General features: G+C 40.3%; 1 protein-coding gene across 2 annotated transcripts in view; it reads right to left on the bottom strand.

The window, feature by feature from the left end:
- Nucleotides 1–8,847: 8,847 nt before the first annotated feature.
- Nucleotides 8,848–27,444, bottom strand: part of LOC120926690 (AP-1 complex subunit beta-1) — a 191,531-nt gene continuing 172,934 nt past the window's right edge. For both annotated transcript variants that reach the window (XM_040336836.1, XM_040336837.1), the window contains 2 exons: nt 15,980–16,134; nt 8,848–9,704 (listed from right to left, as the gene is read on the bottom strand). In XM_040336836.1, the coding sequence (XP_040192770.1) occupies nt 9,630–9,704; nt 15,980–16,134 (230 nt within the window). In that variant the 3' untranslated portion in view covers nt 8,848–9,629. The remainder of the gene's footprint in view (nt 9,705–15,979; nt 16,135–27,444) is intronic.

Here is a 27,444-nt window from a genome sequence, read left to right as displayed (position 1 = left end):
GTATCTATCTATCTATCTCTGTATCTATCTATCTATCTATCTATCTCTGTATCTATCTATCTATCTATCTCTGTATCTATCTATCTATCTATCTCTGTATCTATCTATCTCTGTATCTATCTATCTCTGTATCTATCTATCTCTGTATCTATCTATCTCTGTATCTATCTATCTCTGTATGTATCTATCTCTGTATCTATCTATCCATCCATCTATCTCTGTATCTATCTATCTCTGTATGTATCTATCTCTGTATCTATCTATCTATCTATCTATCTATCTATCTATCTATCTATCTATCTATCTATCTATCTATCTCTATCTCTGTATGTATCTATCTCTGTGTCTATCTATCTATCTATCTCTGTATCTATCTATCTATCTCTGTATGTATCTATCTCTGTATCTATCTATGTATCTATCTATCTATCTCTGTATCTATCTCTGTATCTATCTATATATCTCTCTATATATCTCTCTCTCTATCTATCTATCTATCTATCTATCTATCTATCTATCTAGGTATCTATCTATCTCGGTATCTATCTATCTATCTATCTATCTATCTATCTATCTATCTATCTATCTCTCTATCTATCTGTAGCTCTATCTCTCTATCTATAGCTCTATCTCTCTATCTATAGCTCTATCTATCTGTCTGTCTATCCAATTATCTATCTATCGGAATATCTGTCTGTCTGTTTGCAGGTCCCATTGTCTGCGAGTGACTTTGGCGGGGGGGGGGGGCTGGGGTTTTGTTTGCGCCCCCCCCAAAAAATGGAGCACCAGCCGCCACTGTTCCTGAGCCTGGACTGGCTCTGTGACTTCAGCCCGTTGTCTGAAGAAAACGGGTCACAGGAGTGCAGAATGAACTGCACTGCTGTGATCCACAGGGGAAGTGCAGCCAAACGAGCTTTGGCTGTACTTCTCCTTTAAGCACTTTGATATATTTAGGCCATCAATGATGATTTGTTGTTTTTAAAGAGCAAATAATAGTTTAATGGCAAAATCCGTGCTCACAATACAGAGACGGATTATCTACTCATCCATTCCACTGATTCTAAACATCATTATACACGGGAACAAAAAGCTCTATGCAGTTTGCAGCCTTCATTACACACTAAAGATAAGCACTGCCTGAAGGCCTGCCAAACATTTTAGCCTTAAATAAATATTGTGCCATTTAGGAAAGATGCATACTGTACTACAATTCGTTTCCATTTGACTAAACTTTTCACCTTAAGACTAAATCTATTCATTAACCATTTGTGAATTTATTAATATGACATAGTGCTTCAGTAGCAGCAAGCAGAATTTATTTAATGGATTCAACCAAGGGGGAAAAAAGATTTCCACTTATTTTAACATCCATTTTCAGTCTGCTTTGACTTTTCGACATTGGGCTTTGTGAAATAACAATAGAGTAAAAGGCAACTGTGACTTACATTCACAGATCTAATGTCATAACTTTTTACCTTTTACAAGAACTGGTAACAACCGATTACCCATAACGCTCTCACTTCATTGCATTACATAATAGGAAACCCCTGCTCTGGGTAAGGTTTTTGTTAAAATGTACCAATGTGTTTGTGTTTTCCATTAACCACTTGACCACTGGGCACGTAAACCCACTTAATAACCAGACCAATTTTCAGCTTTCGGTGCTCTCACAATTTGAATGACAAATTACTCAGTCATACAACATTGTACCCAAATAAAATTTTCGTCCCTTTTTTCACACAAATAGAGCTTTCTTTTGGTGGTATTTAAGCACCGTTGGGTTTTTTATTTTTTGCGCTATAAGAGAAAAAAGACAAAAAATTCTGTAAAAAAAATAATTTTTTCTTTGTTTCTGTTATAAAATTTAGCAAATTTAGTATTTTTTCTTCATTCTTTTGCATAAATGTGAAAGATGAAGTTACGCCGAGTAAATAGATACCCAACATGTCACCCTTCAAAATTGCACACGCTCGTGGAATGGCGCCAAACTTTGCTACTTAAAAATCCCCATAGGCGACGTTGCAGGGTATTGTGGGGTAATGCAGAGTATTGTGGGGTACTGCAGAGTATTGTGGGGGTACTGCAGAGTATTGTGGGGTACTGCAGAGTATTTTGGTGTATTGCAGAGTATTTTGGGGTATTGCAGAGTATTGCAGAGTTGGGGCAGGGATGGATGGCTGGATCTGCGACTGCATTTGTCACAGATCCAGCCCACAGCAGCTGCTGCTGCTGCATCCGCTCCCTCCCCTCTCCTCTCACACTGTACCGTTCGGTACCGTTCGGTACAGAGAGGGGGAGGGAGGAACCGGCATCATCACATGACGCCGGTTTTTTTACAAGTGATCGCTCCGTCATTGGACGGAGCGATCACGTGGTAAACCGCCGCTATCAGCGGCGATTTACCGTGATCCGGCGGTCACGGACATTCCCGTGTGCGCGCCCCAGACGTATTTCGTCTATAGGGCGGTGGTTAACTGGTTAAAAAAAATACAACAAAAAATAAAAATTACCAAAACAAATCATCAACTTTTACATGGTCAGAAATAAAGAAATAAATAGTAAAAAACGTTTTGTTAAAGCGTGTGCTCTGAGACTACATATACCAAAGGTAAAGTGTTGAATATGTAACATCGTATAGGTTTCACACTACAAAACACTTTATTTCCAATGTGGTGGTAGAGGCAATTTACCACTTGACCTCTAAAAGATTTACCCCCCTTTATGACTAGGGCACTTTTTGCTACTTTAACTGACAATTGTGCAGTTATTCAATGCTGTACCCATATAAAATGCATGTCACCTTTTCCCCACAAATAGAACTTTTCTTTTGGTGGTATTTTATAACCCATGCGGTTTTTATTTTTTGCGCTATAAACAAAAAAAAAGGCCATCAATTAAAAACAAAACAACAACAAAAAAAATAACAATATTTTTATATATCAAATAAACTTGAGAAAAATCAAATTTCTTCAAAAATGAAAGGGGTTGTAAAACGTTGTGTTTTTTCACCTTAATGCATCCTATGAACAAAGCTCTCCAGGGGCACGCTGTCACCACTGACAGAGTTTTTATCTTCTCTTGGTCTTTCTTCTGGGTTTGTGGGCTCTGGCTGTATAAGTGGCCGGAGCTGGTATGCCAAACCTTAAGAGCATAGGCAGGATGAATCCATGCTTTCATTTTATTTATGTCAAATTCTGACCCTACTATGTTAATGTTACAGCTGAAATTGAGACTCATCAGACCAGGGAACATTTTTCCAATCTTCTATTGTCCAATTTTGGTGAGCCTGTCCGAAATGTAGCCTTAGTTTTCTGTTCAAACCCAGTGTGGTCTTCTACTGCTGTAGCCCATCTGCTTCAAGGTTCAATGTGTTGTGCATTCAGAGATAGTATTCTGCATACCTTGATTGTAACGGGTGGTTATTTGAGTTACTGTTGCCTTTCTATTATCTCAAACCAGTCTGCCCATTCTTCGACCTCTGACATCAACAAGGCATTTCCTCCACACAACTGGACATTTTCTCCTTTTCGGGCCATTCTCTGTAAACCCTAGAAATGGTTGTGTGAAAATCCCAGTAGATAGCAGTTTTTGAAATACTCAGACCAGCCCATCTGGCACCATCAACCATTCCATGTTCAAAATCACTTTAATCCCCTTTCTTTCCCATTCTGAAGCTCAGTTTGAACTACAGCAAGTCATCTTCGCCACGTCTAGATGCCTAAATGCGAGTTGCTGCCATGTGATTGGCTGGTTAGTGATTTATGTTACCGAGCAATTGAACAGGTGTACTTACTAAAGTGGCCGGTGAGTATATATTTGGACACAGGCACATATAATAATATATCATCATAAGTAAAAATGGTCATGTCAGTGGAAGGAATTATGCTCCATCATTGGTGTCATTGGAAGGGATAGTGCCCCAATGTTGGTGTCAGTGGCAGTAATTATTCCTCAAGGGACGGATAAAGGCAAGCAAAGGACCACATCCGACTGCAGTTTGGAGACCACTGCTCTAGTGGACTGTTTGTTTTAGTGCACTTTAACCACTTAACCCCCGGACCATATTGCTGGTCAAAGACCAGAGTACTTTTTGCGATTCGGCACTGCGTCGCTTTAACTGACAATTGCGCGGTCGTGCGACGTGGCTCCCAAACAAAATTGGCGTCCTTTTTTCCCCACAAATAGAGCTTTCTTTTTGTGGTATTTGATCACCTCTGCGGTTTTTAGTTTTTGCGCTATAAACAAAAATAGAGCAACAATTTTGAAAAAAATGAATATTTTTTACTTTTTGCTATAATAAATATCCCCCCCTCAGTTTAGGCCGATACGTAATCTTCTACATATTTTTCGTAAAAAAAAATCGCAATAAGCGTTTATTGATTGGTTTGCGCAAAAGTTATAGCGTTTACAAAATAGGGGGTATTTTTATGGCATTTTTATTAATATTTTTTTTTTTACTAGTAATGGCGGCGATCAGCGTTTTTTTTCGGTACTGCGACATTATGGCAGACACTTCGGACACTTTTTTGGGAACATTGGCATTTTTATAGCGATCAGTGCTATAAAAATGCATTGGATTACTATAAAAATGCCACTGGCAGTGAAGGGCTTAACACTAGGGGGCAGGGAAGGGGTTAAGTATGTTTCCTAGGTGTGTTCTAACGGTAGGGGGGTGGCCTCACTAGGGGAAATCACTGATCCTCTGTTCATACATTGTATGAACAGAGGATCAGCATTTCCCCCCCTGACAGGACCGGGAGCTGGAGCGATCGCGTGTGCCCGGGGGCGATCGCGCCTGCTGGGCACGGGAGCGAGCGCGCCCCTAGTGGCCTGCGAGAGAGCCGACGTAGAGCTACGGGCTCTTGCGCAGGAGAGCCAACCTGCCGCCGTAGAATGACGGTGGCAGGTCGGTAATAGTACTTTGCACTGTGTGTTTGATTTGCAGCACTGGGAGTTTGGTAGTAACTCCAAAACCAAATTGTGTACAAATGAACCATAAGAATTTGACTAGAGTTACTTGAATATTTGGGAGTTATTCACATTATATGTTATAGTATTTTACAGTTTTTATTTACAGTACCAGGAGTGTGGTCTTATCTCCCTCACAAAATGTTTTTGCAGCACAGGGATTTTGGTCCCACATACACGTAATATGTAATTGAATATTCATGAGTTGTTTGCATTATATGTTTTGTTTGCAGCACTGATATTTTGGTTCCAAATTCATGTGCTATATAATTCACTTGGTCATATTTGATAATGACACATACGCTAAATTTGATATAATTTATAGGGGTACTGCTATGCACTAGGTTCTATATACTTCTGGTCTCTGTACTCTGCAGTTTACCGCTCTTGACTCCTGCAGATTGTATATTACTGTACATACTCTACCTCTGCACACTGTACACACTGCTCCTGATCCTTGTACTTTGTAATTTATCCAATTCTGACCTATGCAAGATAATTGGTTATGGGGGGGGGGGCAGCTCGGCATGTTCGTCCTGGTTGAGCTTGTCCCGACACTGGGTGTATGATTAACCAATTATTCCAAGCAGGTGCCAATGATCATCAATTTCATATGTAGGTTGAAACACAGTCATTAACTGAAACAAACAGCTGTGTAGGAGCCGGTTTAAAATTGGGTGAAAAGCCAAATTCTGCTACTAAGGTGAGGTTGTGGAAGATAGTTTAATGTCACAGGTTATACACCATGGCAAGACTGAGCACAGAAACAAGACACAAGGTAGTTTATAATGCATCAGCAAAGATCTTAAAGCCGACTAGGGTTTCAAGATGTGCTGTTCAAACTCTTAAATAAGTACAAAGAAACTGGCAACTTTGAGGACCATAGACACAGTGGTTTGCCAAAGGAAGCCTAATGCAATAGATGAAAGACACATCGTGCTTACTTTGCAAGGTATCCAGCAGTACCATCAGCACAGAACTGATAGAAACCAGTGGGTACATCCATCTACTGTCCAGAGAAATATATCCAGAAGTGGTCTTCATAGAAGAACTTTGACCAAAAAGCCACACTGCCAATGTGGAAACAAGGCTAAGCAACTCAATGATGCATGACAGCATAGGAAATGGGGTGCAGAAAAATGGCAGTAGGTGCTCTGGACAGAGGAGTCCAAATTTGAAATGTTTGGCTATAGCAGGAGGCAGTTATTTTGCCGAAGGGCTGGAGATTGTCTGCAGGCAACAGTGAAGCATGGTGGAGGTTCCTTGCAAGTTTGTGGCTACATTTCTGCAAATGGAGTTGGAGATTTGGTCATGATCAATTTTATCCTCAATACTGAGAAATTACAGGCAGATACTTATCCACCATGCCATACCATGCATGTAATTGGCCTCATTTTTTTTTCAGCAGCAGGACAATACCCCCAAACATACAGCCAATGTCATTAAGAACTATCTTAAGCATAAAGAACAAGGAGTCCTGTATGTAATGGTTTGGCCCCCACAGGGCCCTGATCAACATTAAATCTATCGTGGATTACATGAAGAGACAGAAGGATTTTAGGCAGCCTACATTAACAGAAGCTCTGTAGTTAGTTCTCCAAGATGTTTGGAATAACCTGTCAAATTCCTTCAAAAACTGTGTGCAAGTGTATCTAGAATTGATGCTGGTTGGAAGGTAAACCAACAATTGATTGGATTTAGATTTTTCTTCTGTTTTCTCACTTTGAAAATTGATAAAAATAAACAATTAAAAATATATATTTTTAGAAGCATTCTTGCGTTAAAACATTTCTTAACACCTGTCTAAAAAGTTTGCACAGTACGGTGTGTATACACACACACACACACACACACACACACACAGTAACGTTTTTTTTTGCATTGCAACTTGTATGTCACTTTGAGGAAGGGATCCTGTGCGGACTCGAAATGTTGGCTTATTTGACATTGCACTAATAAAGGAGTGTATATTTTTGCAATGGAGTACTGGTGATGTCTCATCGTTATACTGTGATTTGCACAGCGCCATCCACTACAGTCACTATGAGCACCCATCTATCAGCCAGGTCAAACACCGAAAGGATTGTGGTCCCCATTCTTTGTTTCATGTCAGTTTTTCCAGAGACTCGATTGATCTGTCCAATGATTGCAGATGAGTTGTAGAGGTCTAAAGGGAAGTTGGACAAGCAGTACTGTCTTGCAAAAGGGCCAACATCAGACCCATAGATCCCATGCAAAAGCAAAGATTCAGTCAACACTTGGACTGGGCGTTTAATTTTTCATGTGGAAGAAAAACTCTAGCTTGAGCTATATCCAGGATCAGACCCAGATACGCCAAGAGAAAGTTCAGCTCCAATCCTTTAAATTCCTGAAGGTTCAAGATCCAATTAAACCTTTTCAAGGCCTGAACCAACCACGCCACATTGTTGGTCAGGACCTGTGCTGACTGTTTCGTCAATGTTAGGTCATCAAGATATCCCACAATGGAGATGTCCTGAGATTGGAAGGCAAGCACAAGGGCTAAAATCTTAGTGAATACACAGGGTGCAAAAAAATGACCGAATGGCAGGGCTACAAACTGGAAATGCAAAGGACTCACAGTGAAGCTAAGGAAATGCCGATGTGCTGAGAAAAACAGTGACATGCCAGGGTCCTTGATGTCTACAGAGACCAGAAAGTCTTCCTGTTTAAAGGAGGCTTTTTTACAGACCTGGTGGATTCTATACAGAGCCTTTCAGGTCGAATGAAGATATTTAGGACCCTTAGATTCATGATGTAGCAAGATGCCACCTTTTGGTTTTTGATAGGTGAAGAAGACGGAATAAAAACCTTGAAACCGTTCCGATAAAGAAACTTGGGTGATAATCCCTTGTTCCAGATTACCCACAAGGGCTACATGGAGTTATGATAATCTGAGCAGTGGTATGGGAAAGTTGTCTACATGCCATGGATAGCGGACTCATTGAGAAAAATTTGCAGAGAGAGGGAGAGAAATTGATGGAGGAGAGGAATGCTAAAATACTACTCAGCATCAGTGTGCAAAAGTGGAGGAACAAATAACCTCTAATGTTGGGTGGCTCACGTGTGGATGCTGCCAAGATATGTAAAATCTATTAGTTTCATTTTTTTTTTTTCACATTTTGAATTGGGTGCCTTGAGGCTATACATAATTTCAAAGAGTGCAAAGATGAAAAAAAGAGACTGGGACACACCAGTGCCAGGGTTCTGGACCTAGAAAGTGCTGTGTGACTAACATAGTACGCAGGGGTCTGGAAAAAGCAACACAAGCAGAGCTCAGTTCCTAAAGGTCACATTTCAAGCAGGTCCTACAGTCAATTAATCCAGTGCGGTGGAGCATACACACGGCCGGGTTTCCCGACCAAAGCGCTCATGGTAGTTTTCCTGTCTGGAAACCCGGCCATGTGTAGGGGGAAAAAGCTACCGAGCAGGGGACTTTTTACCGCCGCGAAAACCGATCGTATGTACAAGGCATAAGTGTATGAGCATATCATCCCCCAACCTCGGCTCTTTAGTCTTCACAAGATCACACTAATATGATAGCAGCACCGAACTTACACTTATCTGCCTCTATATAGGAGGGATTGTATATCAGAGGAACAGCAACTTCAACATAAGTGTGCACACTTATGCAGCAATATTATTTTAGTTTTTTGTTTTTACTTCCCTCCATCTAAAAGATTTCAGTTTGTTTTCAAGTGGAAAGTTCTGAAATGATTTATCTCATTTGTTTACAACACAGAAACCTGACATTTTAACAAGGATGTGTACACCTTTTATATCCACTGTAAATGAGCTCACTGCATGTTCGTATGAGATAGAATGGCAGTAAAATGCCTATGCAAAAAGAAAATACCCATCTTGGTTTTCTTAAACACATTTTATTGGTTTTACGACATTTTTCATATTACTTCGAAAACTGGACCTTACAACACACAGGTGACATCCTCAGCCAGGCTAGTATGCACTGAGCATTGGCACGAAATGTACATTTGCAGAGGAAGGTGTCAAGCAAGCAGCTGAATATCACAACAACAAGGGGTATACACGTGGCACAAAGAATGATATCGGTTTTTTTTTCCATCTACTGGAAAATTGTTACTAGAGGTTAAGTATGGCAGATATGTCAACACAAAATTATAACATAAAAATAGGCCAATGTAGGTATTTATGGTCATGAAATGATCTTGGCTCAGTGCACAGCAAGCTGATAAAGCTTCTGTCCATACTCGGTCCTGATACTACATGACTACTCCAGTTTAATCAGGTTGATATATTGGCAAGAAACAACTACATGAATCAGGATAGTATATAGCAACATGAGCACAATAAAAATGGCAAATACATCATATGTTAACAAAGCCCTACTTCATGTATATGATTACAGCTGCTAGTCTGTATATACTCATGTAGGAACTTGTGTATGTGTCTAGCCTGTAAGGCCATAGGCAGTCACTGCCCATCCATAGATATATAACAAGTGCCTTCTACAATCCAGATCACTGCTCAGGGCTCTGACAGCAAAGCTTCCAAGAGCTGGAATGGATAATCCAATACATTGTAAAAGTAGGAGGGTTATGAGACATTTTACATCAGAAATATCTAGTGTACAATTGTAAGACATCAGCCTCTGGACTGCCACTTCAGTTCTTCAAGATGGAGTCATAGACCTGGTACACATAATTACACACCTCTGGAGCCCGACACTTCAGAGAAAGCTGAAAGAATGAAAAAGAAAAAAAAAGGTTATTGGAGAGCTTAGAATACTGAAAAACTTTGGCTGATCGGAATAGTGGGGGAAATAAAAGAAAAGGTCGCTATATATGCTGCTGGCATTTTCCAATACAATGAGTTTCACTCTGCCTGTTGAATTCATTTTTTTTTTAAAGACTAAAATAGGAGAAGAAGAAGGAGGAAATGCTAGACCCAAGAAAAACAGAACACTGGCAAGAAAATATTGTGCTGAATACCACAAAACATATGAAAGAACAACAGATACGAGTTAAGAGAACTGTCAAATCACCTTTGAGTGAACTAACCCTAATAGGTTAATTTTGACACTAAAGATCTTAAAATAAGACCCAGCACTTCCAGATATGGGGGGAAAACATGACACCCCCCCCCTACTATCACATCAAAGAACTAGTAAACTGCAATAGAATACCCTTTTCTTTAGGGGTCAGACACTCTTTGAGTGCTTCCGGACCGCCCTACGTACATTTAATGTGGCAGCGTGGCCCGGGTGTGCAAATTCACGTACCTGTACATAATTTTGTGCACGCCGTTTAGAGGGCGCATTCTCCCACTGCGATTGGACACAAGCAGGAGCCAATCAACATCCTGACGATCGTTCACATGAGAGATGTAAACAAAGCAGACCGCTAATCTGTCGGGGTGGAAAAGAGAGATCGTGTTTCGGCTATGCTGAATCACGATCTCTCTCTTCCTCCAGTGAATCCACTCCCCCCACAGTTAGAAAACAGCTCCCAAGGAACACATTTAGCCCATTAACCCCTGTAGTTAACCCCTTCCCTGACAGTGTAATTTATACAGGGATCAGCGCATTTTTATAGCACTGATCCCCATTTTGGATATGCATTATAGCAGAAAGTAAGAAATATTTTTTCCAAATTTGTCACTCTTGTTTATAAACGCAAAAAAAAAAAACAGAGGTGATCAAATGCCACCAAAAGAAAGCTCTATTTGTAGGCAAAAAAGGACATACATTTTATTTGGTACAGTGTTGCGTGACTGTGCAATTGTCAGTCAAAGCGAAGCAGCGCCTGGTCAGGAAGTGGGTAAAACCTTCTGGGGCTGAAGCGGTTAAACATACGTCTGAACCTACTTTAGTAAATTCTGAAGGTCACTACTGTGTAGCATCAACTTTACAATTACTAACACTAAATAATACATTATGCAATGATGCACCATCAGAAAAAGAAGCCATTAGGTAATTTTAAAACAGTACATAAGCACATTTAAATCAATTGCTACTTTCCCTGATTATATAAAAATCCTAGGGTGCAAATGACAAATTTTCTCTTTAAAGTAAAGCAGATTAAACAAACAAACAAAAAAAACTACGCGACATTGTGAGCTTTTTCCTTACCATAAACAATTTAGGTGTTTATTCTGCACCCCCCTCATTCCTTAATTTTTTAACCACTTGCCGACCAGCCGCCGGGATTTTACGGCTGCAACATGGCTCGGCTGGGCGAAACGTTACATTATATCGCTTCGCCCTGTGGCCACTACAGGGATCAGTCATTTCCCCTACTAAGTCCCACCCCCCTTAAGTTTTTTTTTATTATAATTCTTTATTTTTCTATATATTTCTTTCTATCACATACATGTATACAAAACATCCACCATAACAGGGATAAAATACATAACATTCATAAATAAAACCAGGAACGGAAAAAAAAATCCCCCCTTCAGTTAGAACACAAATTAGGAAACAAAATTAACCCCTTGATTGCCCCCTTTACTGCCAGTAACATTTTTACAATAATCAATGCATTTTTATAGCACTGATTGCTGTAAAATTGTCAATGGTCCCAAAAATGTGTCAAAAGTGTCCGATCTGTCCGCCATAATGTCGCAGTCCCGATAAAAATCGCAGCCATTACTAGTAAAAATATATATATATATAATTTAAAAAAGTGCCATAATTCTATCCTCTATTTTGTAGATGCTATAACTTTTGCGCAAACCAATCAATATACGCTTTTTGCGATTTTTCTTACCAAGAATATGTAGAATACATATCGGCCTAAACTGAGGAAAATTTTTTTTGGGATTTTTATAATAGCAAAAAGACACTGTGTTTTTTTAAAATTGTCTTGGTTCTTTTGTTTATAGTGCAAAAAATTAAAACCGCAGAGGTGATCAAATACCACCAAAAGAAAGATCAATTTGTGGGGAAAAAAAAGGTGCAAATTTTGTTTGGGTACAGCATTGCAGGCCCATGCAATTGTCAATTAAAGCGACGCAGTACCAAATTGTAAAAAGTGCTCATGTCAGGAAGGGGGTAAAATCTTCCCGGCCTGAAGCGGTTAAGCGGCTTTGCAGATTATGCATATATTTGCAAATGTGTGCAAATTAAACCCCTGTTTTTAACACAAACTGGTAGACAGAATAATTTGGTTGGTTGGTAAGTTGAGCTGGGAATTTTCTTTGGTTTTGTTTGACAGTTTTTCCTCTCCCCTGCAGCTGGCTGACACAGAAAGCCGAACCATGCAACCTAGTCGGACCGGGCTGAAAATAGGTAAGCATATACATCTTTTCTATACAGGTTAGTCAAGTAGAGGTGTTAGGAGGGAGCATTTTTAAGACTAGTTAGGCTTTAGCTGGAATTATACTTTAACAATTCTCAAGGGATAGCTTGTATTTTTTCAACCAAACTAGCTCAAAACAAGACAACTCGGTAGGTGGAGCAGGAAACAAAAGGTCAAGTTTTTAAATTAGTGGTGCACCGAAATTAAAATTCTGGACCGAAAATTGAAAATTCAGGATGCACAAAAATGGACAGTTTTTTTAAAAAAAAATATATTTTTTATATACCGTATTTATAGGCGTATAACACACACAGACGTATAACACACACCCCAACTTTAAGAGGAAAGTTTCAGGAAAAAATCTTTCCACAGCCCCCTGCCTATTACACGCAGGCACAGTTTACCCTCTATTTTCAGGGTAAAAAAGTGAGTGTTATACGCCAATAAATACAGTATATAATTGTATTATATTTGACTTTTTAATGAATAGTTTAACTGCTTTTGCATTAAAAAAAAGTGCAGGAAAAGCTTACGAAAAATGCATCCCTTTAAAATCTATGTATGTCTTCACACTGGTCTGTTATGCTGCCGTTGCAGTGTTAAAAATCCTGCTTGCCACATTTTTGGTGCATATTTGGTCAGTTACAGAAACACACCTCCACTGAAATGCATTAAAAATGCGGCAAACGCACCCATGTTGCGTTTTTGAGTCACCAGACCTATGAAAACAGTACCGTAAACGTGCTAAAATTGAATGGCAAAACAACGATAACCCTATTTTCGGCCGATGCATCCCTAATTTTAACGGCAGCTGACAATCTATTTTTTTAAGGGTCTGCAACACTTGTATGCAAAGGGTCCAACTATGGCAATTCTAGACAAACCTTTCTGGGCCACAAATATAAGGGTACTCTTATTAAACTGATTAAAGTAGAAAACAACAATCTCAGAAATTAATTAGAACTACAAATAAATACAACTTTATAACCCAAGACCATAGAAAAAGTGGCAATGCTCACTTCATAAGGGTCATAAGATGCAAATATGAGTGGCTATGTAAAAGTGTTTTACAGAAGTCCTCTAACCAATTAACTAAAATTGCCTTGAAAATATAAATTTGCTTTTAACATAAATTCGTACTAAGTCTTCCCTGCCTTGCTCATTACATTTTCTGATGGTAGTACAGTCCTCAAAGGCAAACAAACTAAGCTTTCACTGCCAGAGGCTGTCCAGGACCAGACATTGCAAAGCTACATTCACACTGGCGATGGTGCAAATTGCAGAAGATTCCTGCTGTGGCTATGAGCAGCTAGGTGCGCCTGCTGGCCCCATTCACTATAATTATAGCTCGCCGGAGGCCGCAGCTATTTGCAGCTCTCTGAAAAGCTAGCAATTACCTGTGATGATCGCTGTTGGACGCACTTTGGCCCTGCGCAGGTTAAGGCAGTTGAGGCTTGGTTTTTCAGCATCTGTTCTGGACTAGTACTGGGAACTGTAATGAGGAGTATGACCCAGAACAAGTAGACAGATCTGGAGTTAGGACTTCATTGGCAACAAGCTTATTCCAAGTCAGTGACTCAGAACTTACTTGGAACTGGGGAAATCGCCTTTTCAGAAAGAAGTTGGCAATAAAATTTTACATGGTTTCCTGTGTGACATTTAATACCATAAACTGTATATCTGTTGGGTCTTTAAATTGTATTTCTACTTTTGCAATCAAATGAGAAAACCCCCATGTTTGTTATGTGTTCTCATTCACGAAGCATAAGAATTTTTTTATTTTATTATTTTTTATTTCTTTTTAGTAATTCTTACATTTTAGAGGTCTCTCAGGAGAAGGTCTTGTGGCTGACGGCAAGAATTTTTGAACAATGTCAATGCGAGTTTCTCCTAACAGGCTGAGTTTCCTTCTCAGTAACATACAACACAGCAAGCCCAGCTTCTAAACCTTTAGGCCAGGGGTGCCCAACCAGTGGCCTGCGGAGCCCTCTGATGTGGCCCGTGACCTCCTGCTCTGGGATTGAATAGAATAGAATACTGTTATTAAAGGTCAGTTTACTACTAAAATCACAGTGTATACATGGGCATATCTGTTCTGCAGTGGTTACTGGGCTGCTTTTAAACTGATCCACAGATGTAGAGCAGCGCACCTGCGGGTTACCTGCACTGAGCCATACACATCTGTTATTACCTGCGAATTTGGTGAGCTTTCTGAAAGTGCACCAAACCTGCAGAATATAATAGAAGTCTATTGCAAAGTGCAGAAAAGGCAAAAGGAACACTGCTTTGTACCCACGGTGCGAGTAAACCGCAGCGCATCAGTGTGAAAGCAGCCTTGGGCCCCTTTCACACAGTCAGTCCGACCCAATTGGACCCTCTATTTACCTCTAAGGAATGGCACATGTAAATCAACTTGTGTTCGGCTACCTCCAATCTGATCCGGCTGTGTCCATGTCCGCTCTGCATCTGGAGAGCAGACATGGACCTGCCATCCACCTGCTCTGCCTTTTCATGGCACGCGACCAGTTACCAAGTCGCTTAAGTGGCCCTCACTCTTCAAAAGGTTGCTTTAGGCTCTGTTCACACCTAAGCGTACTGAAATCGTGGGCGGAGCCGTAGGATTCCGCTCGCCATTCCAGAAATGCGGCAAAACATGGGACATATTTGCGATGCAATTATTTATTAACCCAAATGTGGCGCAATTTTGCTGCGTTTATTAAATGACAAAACATGCTAAAATCGTGGCAAAATCGCACTGCCAAACGATCCTGGCTCTGTGCCAAAATTTGGTACATGAGCTTCTTTGGAGAGGAGGGAGGCTCATTCAAATTAATGGTGTCGCTCAAAAAATGCGCCACAAAAACACACAAAAAATAAATAAATGCTCAGGTGTGAACGGTACCTTAAATCTTTGTTTGGACAGAAAGTGTTCAAATGTATTTTACAAACGATAAGGATGAGATCTGCCATCATGATTCAGATAAACATTACAGTGTGGTAAAGTTATGCTATGTAAATGAGAATAGCTAGCAAATAGGCATTATGTAAATTTAGCCGCAAAAGTGGAAGTACACTTTGAGGCTATCCAAAAGCAGTATATAATTTGAAAGGAGTTGTAAAGTCAGAAGTTTTTTTATCTTAATGCATTCTTTGCATTATGATAAAAAGCATTCTGTGTGCAGCAGCCCCCCAGCACCCCCTAATACTTACCTGAGCCCCATCTCTGTCCAGTGATGTCCATGAGCGTATCGGCCATCCAAGACTCTCCCTCCTGATTGGCTGAGACACAGCAGCGGCACTATTGGCTCCCGATGCTGTCAATCAAAGTCAGTCAGCCAATCAGGAGAGAGAGGGGGCAGGGTGTGGCCAGGCCGCAGCTATGTATCTGAATGGACACACAGTCACAGCTGTGACTCGGGTACCCCCATAGCAAGCTGCTTGCTTTGGGGGCACCCGACAGAGGGAGGGGCCAGGAGAGCAGAAGGAGGACCCAAAAAGAGGAGGATCCAGGCTGCTTTGTGCAAATCCACTGCAACAGAGCAGGTAAGTATAAAATTTTTGTTATTTTTATTGAAAAAAATAAAATAAAACAAGACTTTACAACCACTTTAAGGATACCGAAGGTAAAAGCCTGCTGAGTACAACTGGATAGACAAAACAATTTTATGGAATTTAATCAAATTGCATTTTAGGTTGCACATTTTCTGAACACTTACTGTGTAATTTGGATTCCCAGGCTGTATCCTCAGCTCTGCCAAGATCCAAATGCCGTTGGTAAGTTTTAGGGACTGGTACAGCATGTCCTGTCCTTCCACATTCCGCTTGGCGATAGTGTAAACATTGTTATTTTGCAGCTTACTGGAAACCGCGTCTAAAAAGAAAATTACACATAGATGGTCAAATGGTTTTCTTTATGCACTTACAATGTCTGACCATTATACCTGAATACAACAGAAACCAGTTTTATGAAAGATGTCATTTAAAAGGAGACTTATTGTCTGTGTACGATTTGTCTTCAAAGCTGTATGAAAACTCTCAGAGCGCAGAGCAGCTATCCACATATGAAGTAAAATAATTGCTGTTACACAAAAGGGGAAGAAAAACAAAAAGTTGTACAAAGTACTCAGTATATTTTTGCCAATGTACATTTCTTTTATATGTATAGGACTCAAAACATTGTGTTCTATATATCGATGATGCCAAGCCATATTTTGTTACAACTTTTGAAAACTTTCTAATAAAAATAAATTGAAACTACATTAGAAAGCTGGCAGGCAGCCAAGTCCCTACTGTTAGAGAAAATTAGGAAGGAGGAACTGCAATTTCAGTGCCCCTGCTGTAAACTTTGAAGATTAAAACATATCTAAACCCAAAAACAAGATAGTACTGCAGCGTAATGGTCCTTGAATTGGTGGCTGCATTTGTTTTTTCTCCACACTTTTTCATAACAATAATAACAAACTTTATTTTATATAGCGCCTTTAAAGGTAGCATCTCAAAGCGCTTTACAAGGAAAAATTTGATTTGAATGAGTTTAGAGAAGATGACTCTTCGATGTTCTTTGGAAGTGAATCTCAGAGCTGTGGAGCAAAGCAGAAGAAGGCTAGGTCTCCCATCGAGTGTAGGTAAGTAGAGGGGACACACAGAAGACCAAAATTTGAGGAGCTGAGGTTACGGGGGGGGGGGGGGGGGAAGTTGATAAAAGTTCATACAGATAACGGGGTGCCAAGCAATGAATAGCCTTATAAGTTAGCTAGAGGATATTAAAGTCTATGCAAAACCTGACAGGTAGCCAGTGCAAGGACTCCAGGATTGGGGTATTATGATCACTTGTACCAGACCTAGTCAAGAATTCTGGCTGCAGAATTTTTAACATATTAAACTCGATTACTGTATTAGTGGATTTAAGTACACCAGCGAGTAGAGCATTGCAGTAGTCGAGAACACAAAATGTGTGGATTAGCTTTGTAGCTACAGTGTATGATCGCACAGGACACAGCCAAGCAATGTTTCTCAAGTGGAAAAAAGATGTTCTGACAACATTTTGTACACGTGGCTCAAACATTATATTTGTATCAAATATCACTCCTAGATTTTTCCAATTTAGAAAAAGCTCAAGTAGAGTAGCTGAGCCATTAGGACTAGCCTTGCGTAATTGATTGGGGGTGTCCATAAGCATGACTTCAGTCTTGTCACAGTTTTTTTTTTTTTTTTTTAAACAAAGGTGCTTTATTAATGTCCAAAATCAGTCAACAGATGTAAGAAATAAGCGAAGACCTGAAACATTTTTCATTCCCCTGACATGTACACAGGCCTCCAATTCAAAGATTCCCATCATCTAACAGGAACAATTGCTACCCAGTCCAACCAAAGCATTTCAAGAAATGTTATCTATTTTTTCTAGTGTTTGTAGTTACAGTTGAATGCCCTATTAATTAAAAAAATCACTGGAATAAATAATTTGGAATGAATAAACAATGCACTCACATGTATAAATACGCAAGAAGTCCATATAGTGAACTTGGTGTTAAGTTATTCACTTTAAGGTTATCACAGAGGACAAGGGGTCCTCTTTATTTCTGGAGGAAAAGAGGTTTAATCTCCAAATACAGAAAGGTTTCTTCACTGTAAGAGCTGTGAAAATGTGGAATAGACTCCCTCCAGAGGTGGTTCTGGCCAGCTCAGTAGATTATCTTTAAGAAAGGCCTTAATTCTTTCCTAAATGTACATAATATAACTGGGTACTGACATTTATAGGTAAAGTTGATCCAGGGAAAATTCGATTGCGTCTTGGGGGATTAGGAAGAAATTTTTTCCCCTGCTGGAGCAAATTGAATCATGCTTTGTTTGCTGTTTATTTTTGCCAAATATGGCTATAGGATTGTGTATATGGAATTTTATGTCCCCCCCCCCTTTTATTGGTTTAACTAGATGAACTTCTTCAGGAGAGAAGGAGGGGGTTTTCTCAGCTAAGCACACTCTCCTGCATGCATGCTTGAGTTGAGGGCAGATGGATTCCAGGAAGCAAATGCTACATCATTTGCCCCTACTCAAGATGGCCAAAGCCAGAAATGCTAGTGGGTGTTTTTCAAAGTGATTTCTGAAGAAAATAAAGCATGGAGGCGTGGATATATGAGCGCGTTTGCTTTAAAAAATTTAAATGAATTAAATGGTGTTTTTGGTTTGTGGCGCTCAGATGCAATGAAGATCCGCTTTAAGATACTATGCGTGTTCTAGTGTGGATCAGTAAGCCAGGAAAAGCTATGTATAAATTAACATTTCACAAACTCCTTAAATGACATGTAAACCAGGAAACATATCTGAGAAAAGCCCATGGGATTTGTAAATTAGAGAACCCCAACTAACATCATATCCTTGAGTAATAGCAAACATTCAGAATGGAGATCTAACATCCTTGGTTATTAATGCAAGCTTGCTGCATATCCATATTAATAAAGTCAAAATCCATATTTAGGCACATAAACCTGTTCAATTTATGCATACACACATACATATTCACAGCCAAGACCTTTCTAACCCTCTTGTCTTGCATTGTATTGCAACTGTACTGTCTCCCATTATTTTTTAAAGCATTGCGCAAACTATAGAAATCCTGTATAAAAATAATCAATCCATCTAACACTTCTGCCTAATTCCTTGTATCTGAGTAGTTTGCATTTCATTGCATAGATAAAAGGATAAGCGCAGATGTGGGGAAAGGATGTTGCCTAGGACTTGTAGAAAGGACATGCAATTACACAGCGGCATAGCACCATGTGTTGCAGTCTGGCTTACTGTGGATTTATAATAGTGTGTGTCATCACATATACATGTCAGTTTTTGCAGGGAAGGTGTCATTTCCAAGGAGATATGACCAAGCCATGTCATACCCCTGCTGCAAACCAACAGATGTCACTAACAGTAAAAGATTTGACTCTTGAAGGTTCCTAGCGCTTGCTATGGCCCCTGCATAGTGCAAACACTGCACTGCTGTGGATGTCTTTCTTCTCCAACTACTCACAAATACAGCAATAAATTCCCTAGGAATCCATGGGTTAATAACTCTTTCAGATGCAACGCCAGCAGATTGTCACATGACCTGTGCTATTTTTAGCAGCCATCCTTTTTTCTTGTGTACTATCTCGCTCTCTTCCTCTCTGCTAGAGCAGAGCCACTGAACTGGAATCAGCTGTGATTCTTTCTCAAATGCTCACTACTCTTCATCTTGTTACAGGGAAGAGGGCGAACAGGTGGAGATGAATAGACTGCGCACACGTACACGAGTGGCGAAGCAACAAGGACACAAATAATAGTTCAACAAGGTATTTCAATACAATGACAACTGCTGACAACTACTCAACAGATGGAGAAAAACAGGATGTTATGTGACAACTGATGGGGTTGTAAAGGAAATAAATCTTTTACAGTCAGCATAATTTTAACTCTTAACATGTAGTTAACAGAAACAAGGGTCATGCTGCATAGAAAGATCCCCTAGATATGCTTATTTACTGGCATGAGTGGGAGTTGTGGCACAGGTTACCTCTCCATGATCAAGTCGTTTCATCAGTCTTCGTAATTATTACACCCACATGATTTATGTGGCAAAAACTGTGGACAAAGCATCCTATAAAGGAAACCTGCAATGAGAACAATACAGGAACTGCCTCCTTTAATAATGTTAGCTTTGATTTCAGTACAAGTCATTGACCTAGAACAAGCAAAGTCAGAGCTGTATGTTTCTTCCAGGTCAGCGACCAAAAAAATACTGGAGCTACTTACTAGAGTGGCCAAGGAACTAAAATTGTAAACGAGGTCAGCAATGACAACCTCCATATCTTTGTCAGTACCGGTTACTTTCAACTTGCAGTGCTGGCTAACCTGATTGGGTTATGCAAGTACAGTGCATCCAGAAAGTATTCACAGCGCTTTACTTTTTTCGCATTTTTACAGCCCTATTTCAAAATGTATCGAATTACTGTATTTATTGGCGTATAACACTCACTTTTTTACCCTAAAAATAGAGGGTAAACTGTGCCTGCGTGTTATATACGCAGGGGGCTGTGGAAAGTTTTTTTCCTAAAACTTCCCTCTTAGGCCTTGTACACACGGACGGACTGTCCATTGAAAAAGGTCCGCCGGACCGTTTTCAGCGGACATGTCCGCCCGGAGATTTCTGTCTGATGGTTGTACACACCATCAGACAGAAATCCGCACGTACACGATACGCGGTGACGTGGCCGCGCCGCAGCGGCGACGTGCGCGGCCCTGGAAGTTCAATGCTTCCACGCATGCGTCGAATCACTTCGACGCATGCGAGGGATGGCGGCCGAGCGGACATGTACGGTGAGTCTGTACAGACGACCGAACATGTCCGACGGACAGGCTTCCAGCAGACATGTTTCTTAGCAGGCCAAGACATTTTTGTCCGCTGGAAAACGGTCGGCTGGACAAATGTCCGCTGGAAACCTGTCCGGTCGGCCGTACACACGACCGAACATGTCTGCTGAAACTGGTCCGCGGACCAGTTTCAGCACACATGTTCGGTCGTGTGTACGGGGCCTTAAAGTTAGGGTGTGTGTTATACGCCGATAAATACGGTAGTTATTTTCCTCAAAATTCTACAAACAATACTCATAACGACAACATGAAAGAAGTGCGTTTGAAATCTTTTCAAATCTATTCAAAATAAAAAATGAAAAAAGAAATCCCATGTACATAAGTATTCACAGCCTTTGCTCAATCCTTTGTTGAAGCACCTTTGGCACCAATTACAGCCTCAAGTCTTTTTGAGTATGATGCTACAAGCTTGGCACTCCTATTTTTGGGCAGTTTCTCCCATTCTTCTTTACAGGACCTCTCAAGCTCCATCAGGTTGGATGGGGAGTGTCGGTGCACAGCCATTCTCAGATCTCTCCAGAGATGTTCAACCGGGTTCAAATCTGGGCTCTGGCTGGGCCACTCAAGTACATTTACAGAGTTGTCCTGTAGCCACTCCTTTGTTATCTTAGCTGTGTGCTTAGGGTCATTGTCTGTTGGAAGATGAACCTTCGCCCCAGTCTGAGGTCCAGAGCACTCTGGAGCAGGTTTTAAGGATGTCTCTTTACATTGCTGCATTCATCTTTCCCTCAATCCCAACTAGTCTCCCAGCTCCTGCCACTGAAAAACATCCCCACAGCATGATGCTGCCACCACCATGCTTCACTGTAAGGATGGAATTGACCAGGTGATGAGCGGGGCCTGGTTTCCTCCAGAAATTATGTTTGCCATTCATTCCAAAGAGTTCAATCCTTGTTTCATTAGACCAGAGAAATTTTGTTTCTCATGGTCTGAGAATCCTTCATGTGCCTTTTGGAAAAATTCCAGGCGGGCTGTCATGTGCCTTTTACTAAGGAGAGGCTTCCGTGTGCACATTCTACTATACAGGCCTGATTGGAGGAGTGCTGCAGAAATGGGTTGTTCTTCTGGAAGGTTCTCCTCTCGCCTCAGAGAAACACTGGAGCTCTATCAGAGTGACCATTGGGTTCTTGGTCACCTCCCTGACCAAGTCCCTTCTCCCCAGATCGCTCATTTTGGCAGCCCGCTCTAGAATGAGTCCTGGTGGTTCCAAACTTCTTCCGTTTACAGATGATGGAGGGCACTGTGCTTATTGGGACCTACAATGCTGCAGAAATGTTTCTGTACCCTTTCCCCAGATCTGTGCCTCGATACAATCCTGTCTTGGAGGTCTACAGACAATTCCTTGGACTTCATGGCTTGGTTTGTGCTCTGACATTCACTATTAACTGTGGGACCTTTATATAGACAGACGTGCCTTTCCAAATCATATCCAATAAACTGAATTTTCGGCCGGATGTAGGAGCGTGGAGAGTGAGTGAGGCAGAGATGTGAGAAGCGGAGAGGTGTGTGCCGGACCTCCCACGGATCTCCCCCCCATTAGGTCATGCTGGGAGTGCTGCCTATGCTGTTTTAAATCGCTGGAGTCTGCTCCCCGTGCCTGCTGATTTCATCCTTGTTATAACACCTTACCATTACTAACAAGAGGCGGTTATCTGCTCTCTGATCGGGAGCGTTTTGTGTCCTGTGGGGGCTCTTGCTTGCCTGTCCACCCCGTCCGTCCCGACCGGGGAGCTTCTGGAGCCGGGGAGAGAGCGGAGGAGACCCGGGGGTGGAGGCTTACCTGCAACAGGCGAGCGGAGCGCGTGATTGGAGGAATGCGGTCAGCTGACCAGCCCACGTGATCGGCCTTGTCAGTCCCGGCGTGGATCGGCGTTCTCTGGCCATAGGAGGCTCGGGGAAGCACGGGACATAGCCAGGGGGTTCCCCCCCCACTCTCCTACGCTGAACCGGATTAACAAGGAGGATTTAATCACCCTCTGCATCAATGTACTAAAGCCTTGCGGCTCTGTCTAAAGGAGGAGAAGCTGGGGAAAAACCTCACCACTATGCCTCATAAAGCTGCACAAAAGTGAGTAAAATCTCGTATAACAGTGGCGATAGGATACATTGTGCCTTGAACTGAGCTGAACTATGGTATGCTGTTTGGACTGACCATAGGCCAAATGAATTAATAGTGCTGTATTGTGCTGGGCTGCGCTGTGCATTGAGACATGGACTGACTATATGCCTAATGAATTTAACTGTCCAGTGAAGTAAAGTGAAGTGAGAGTATGTACATTGCACACTGCATTGAGGACAACTGAGACTTCTGCATTTTACACTCGTGAAGCAGGGTTTATTGATTTTTACCACCATTTACTACCCATGGTTCCTGATGTGCAACTGGGGTGATATCCTGCTTTCAGATTTGTTGCCTAATATTTGCTAGCATTTAAATACGGCACTATTTGATCTGCCCCCCGCTAATTATGGGCTCCACATGAGATGGTGAGCTTCTGATTCTGATCCTGAGACAGAGCCTCAGTAGAGCCTTAATAGAGGACAGAGAAAAAAACTTTTTTTTTTTTTTTTTTTTTCCCCCTTTCTGCTCGTTTCAGGCAGTTTTGGCCTGCCTTGATTATAAAGGATAAAGAGGACACACTGGTTTCAAACGGACTAATGGTGACTATACTGCGCTGCGCTGTGCATTGATGTATGGACTGGCGATAGGCCTAAATGAATTAAAGTGCGCAATAAAGTAAAGTGAAGTGAGAGTATGCATATTGCACATTGCGCCGAGGGTAACTGGGACTTCTCCACTTTACACTTGTGAAGTAGGGGTATCGATTTATTATTTATCACTGGCTTCAATGTGCTTAGATATTGCTTATCAGAACAAATTGAGCATCAGTGGTTAACTCATTTTTTACCTCTAAACAGAAGTTTTTTGTCCTTATAATGTCAGGGCCGCAAGCATTGAGGTGAGCAAAAGACACGGTGGGGGTAGCCGCTGCAGCAGCAGCCAAATTAGAAAAATTTGTCCTTTCAACAGAGCAAACCCCAAATAAAAATGGCTCAATTCCCCAGGCCTCTGCCAAAATAAACACAGATAGACGAAGCCAAGGCCAAACAGCGGCAGTGACAGCAAGTAAAACTTCTGCTAACAAGAATACAGCTACCACAGTCATGGACCTAAAAGTAATCCCCAGGCCAGAAGATGCTCCCACAATAAAAGATGTATTCTTAGTGGTGACTGAATGCACAAAGGCACTAGGAGAACTGTGCGATCAAATGAAAGGCGTTAAGGAGGAACTAGTCTCAGTAAGACAGGAACTGCGGAAAACTAACGAAAGGATATCAGAGGCGGAGGGGAGGATCTCACAAATGGAGGACGAAATGCACCCCCTCAAACAAGATGTTAAGCACATGAGGTCCCAAGTGGATATATTAGAAGACAAAATGGACGAAATAGAAAATAGACTCCGGAGGGATAATGTCAGGCTGGTGGGGCTACCGGAGAGGTGTGAGGGGGCTAGACCAATAGAATTTTTGGAAAACTGGTTTGTAAAATTATTTGGTAAAGAAAGCTTCTCACAAATATTTACAATAGAAAGAGCGCATAGAGTCCCCTTTAAGCCCCCCCCCACCGGAGGGCGCCCAAGATCAATGCTACTAAAATTTTTAAATTACCGTGATAAAGAGGCCTTATTGAGAAAGAGTAGAGAAATGGGAGAGGTTTTTTTTGAAGGCTCTAAAGTCTCATTTTATCCTGATTTTTCCCCCCAGTTACAGAAAAGGAGGGCGGGTTTTCTGGAGATCAAACGGAAAATGCAGAAAGCTAAATTTTCATATGCTTTACTATACCCAGCGCGGCTACGGGTGTGTTGTAAGTTTTGTATGAAGAAATGATAATATATTCAATATTATTATTCAGCAAAAATATGAAAGATCCATTAAGCCTAAAAGTTGAAACGAATCATTGAAATGAGATCTTTTAGGAACAAAGTCATATTTGCCCAGCATCCAGGACACTAACAATACATTAACTATACAACTTTTACAAGCTTGGATAAGGGTCTGAACAATGGGAATTCTCCTCACAGAACAAAAGAAGTGTTGACCCAGCTTTGGTGAATGGACAAGAAGAGGTGTATTATCACCACTGGTTAGCTATCCTGCCATAGGGAAAGTTTTCACAGATACTTAACTGGGCTATCATCACATTGGAGTAAAATAACTCCCATTGTATCACAGAATAAGGCTGCTCTAAGGTAAACAGACAGTATTGTCTCAGCTGTGACTTAGACAATGGCAGAGAAATCCAGTTCATATCTCACACCAAGGACAAGACACGCCTCTATCTATGAGATGGACAAATATGATACAAGTCAGAGATATTTTATAATGCATTGTATTGGAAGAATATATATCGAAATGAAATAAGTAATGTTTAGATAATCGATAAATTAGGACCGAGGGAAACATACCCGGTAGGTTAGAGCTTTGTTCTAAGAAAGATTTATATGAGAAATTTGTTTTATAAATAGAAGTGTTTTAAATAAGCTACCATAATCGACATTATGAAAGATATCACATTGTGAAAAATGTATAAAAATATGAACTAACATGTAACACATATCCATCAAGCACATATCAAAATAAGTCAGGTAAACACATTAATAATTATTTTTCATTTGATTGAGAGATGTAACCTATGCATTGATTGCAAAGACTGTTTTGTGGAAAAACATTTATAAATAGAATATATGGGAACATATCGTATCAAAATCAAAAGTACACTAATTGTATTTTATATAATATAAAGATACCAGAGTCATACATAGAGGTATATATATATATATATATATGGATAGATATATGTCGATAGTCTAAAACTAAAATATAGATATCCAACGTATAGATTATCTCAAATAAAGGTGAGACACCTAGTGGCTGGAAGTAATATTACTCGAGGTTCTCCAAGCCCAGAGAACAAGTCACTTATTAAGCTGTCAGCCAATAGAAACCCAACACATCTTGACAGGAACGCCCATATGTGCCACAGGCCTATGATTTAAGGACAGCTATCAGAGGGGCAGGACTGGGTATAATCTTTATAGTCCTATTGTTTTATTCAAAATAAAAAAGGAAACCCATGAGATAGAGGAGAGCAGATAGAAGAGATCCGATCTAAGATCTAAAATCTTAATCTTGAGCTCAATGGGAGGATGAGAAGAGGACCCCACCAATAGGAGCGCCCCATGAGAGCACGCTTGCACTATGCATGAAGACTGCAACGATTTTAGCTCTGGCCACTTGCCAATAGGAAATAGCCATCTTGGGAATTGGTAACTATGTCATTTTTATTTTATCTCAAATATATTGTTGTTCCCTAGAAATGTTGAAGTATTGAATATCCTGTAGTTCTGGTTTGTTCTCATATCAATAACTTGTCACTTTTCCTTAAGAGCACAATTTTTATTATATTTTTATTTTTACATAGTTTCAATTCTATTGACAAAACTAACGTCCAATATATTTCACATTATTTGATCTTTTACTTACCTGCAGTAAAGTAACGATTAGACGTGTGAAATAGACGTTTTTGTTTCATTGTCATTTACATAAAAGTTATCTTGAGAACCTATCATGACTCAGATCAAAGGTATTGCATGCCCATTTTGGGGGTATTTTATTGATTTTCAAGTCGTTAATGTGACGCAACTGGTATTTTAATTTCATGTAAATATTCAGATTTTGTCTACCAATAAATTAGCTATTTTGTATGATCATACGTCTCCGTGAATACGTTTCATATTATAGACTATGGCATATAGATTGTCTTGTATTTAAAAGCATCTTCGTTATAAAAGAATTCAAAGTAAATTACTGTGCGGGTAAATATGACCTTAAAAAAGCACAACATATAAATGGAGGCACTCGCTGAGATAATGTCGATGTTTTGTACAAGATCAATCATAGTTATGGTGGTGACATAAATAATATTTTGCATGAAATTCTTAATTCTTAATTTTTGAAAAAAAAATTTTTGCCTAAAAATGTCTAGTCAAAGTGAATTGCATGTTGATAGGGATTATCAAGAGTCAGCCCTTAGTGGTGAGATGAGTACTCAGAGAAAGTCGATACAGGTACAGGAAATGTTGGAAAAAATTTCTAAAGCTGAAATGACAGATCATGCCAGGAAAAAATTGTATGATGAGACTGATATAGCATTCATTAAAGACTGTAAAAACCGTGCCCGTCATATACTAAAAGACGTGAGGAACTCGGAAAGTCAAATTGTTGCGCAGAAAAACAGCTCATCTGAGACAGAGAAAATAGAAAGGCTTGATGACATTATGCTTGAATTACGCATTATCCTGATGTATATTGGTGATATATTTAAATGTCAAAATACCCAACCGGAGATAGATATCTCAGAATCCCAGCCACATTTAACAGAAAAGGAATGTGAGCTCACTAAAAGTAGAGACTATGACAAGGCAGATCGTTATCACGGGTCTAAAATGACAGTGCAAAATGAAATAAAACCGTTGCAAGAGTACAATAGAAGAATGCAGGAACAAATAGAAGAGTGGGAGAGTTTTCTGCAGGGAAATGAATCTCCTGACAAAAGTTGCCAAGTAATGAGCAGTGAAAATTTAGAAAGTTGCAGAGTAATGAGCAGTGGAAATTTAGAAAGTTGCCGAGTAATGAGCAGTGAAAATTTAAAAGAAGAAACAGATCAGCTTAAGTCAGAATGGGAATCCCTAATTAAGCAATCAGAAGAATTAAAAGAGCA

The sequence above is a fragment of the Rana temporaria genome, chromosome 2 (assembly GCF_905171775.1).
Source record: "Rana temporaria chromosome 2, aRanTem1.1, whole genome shotgun sequence".
Classification (NCBI taxonomy): Eukaryota; Metazoa; Chordata; class Amphibia; order Anura; family Ranidae; genus Rana; species Rana temporaria.
This window is presented reverse-complemented; position numbering and strand designations above follow the sequence as displayed.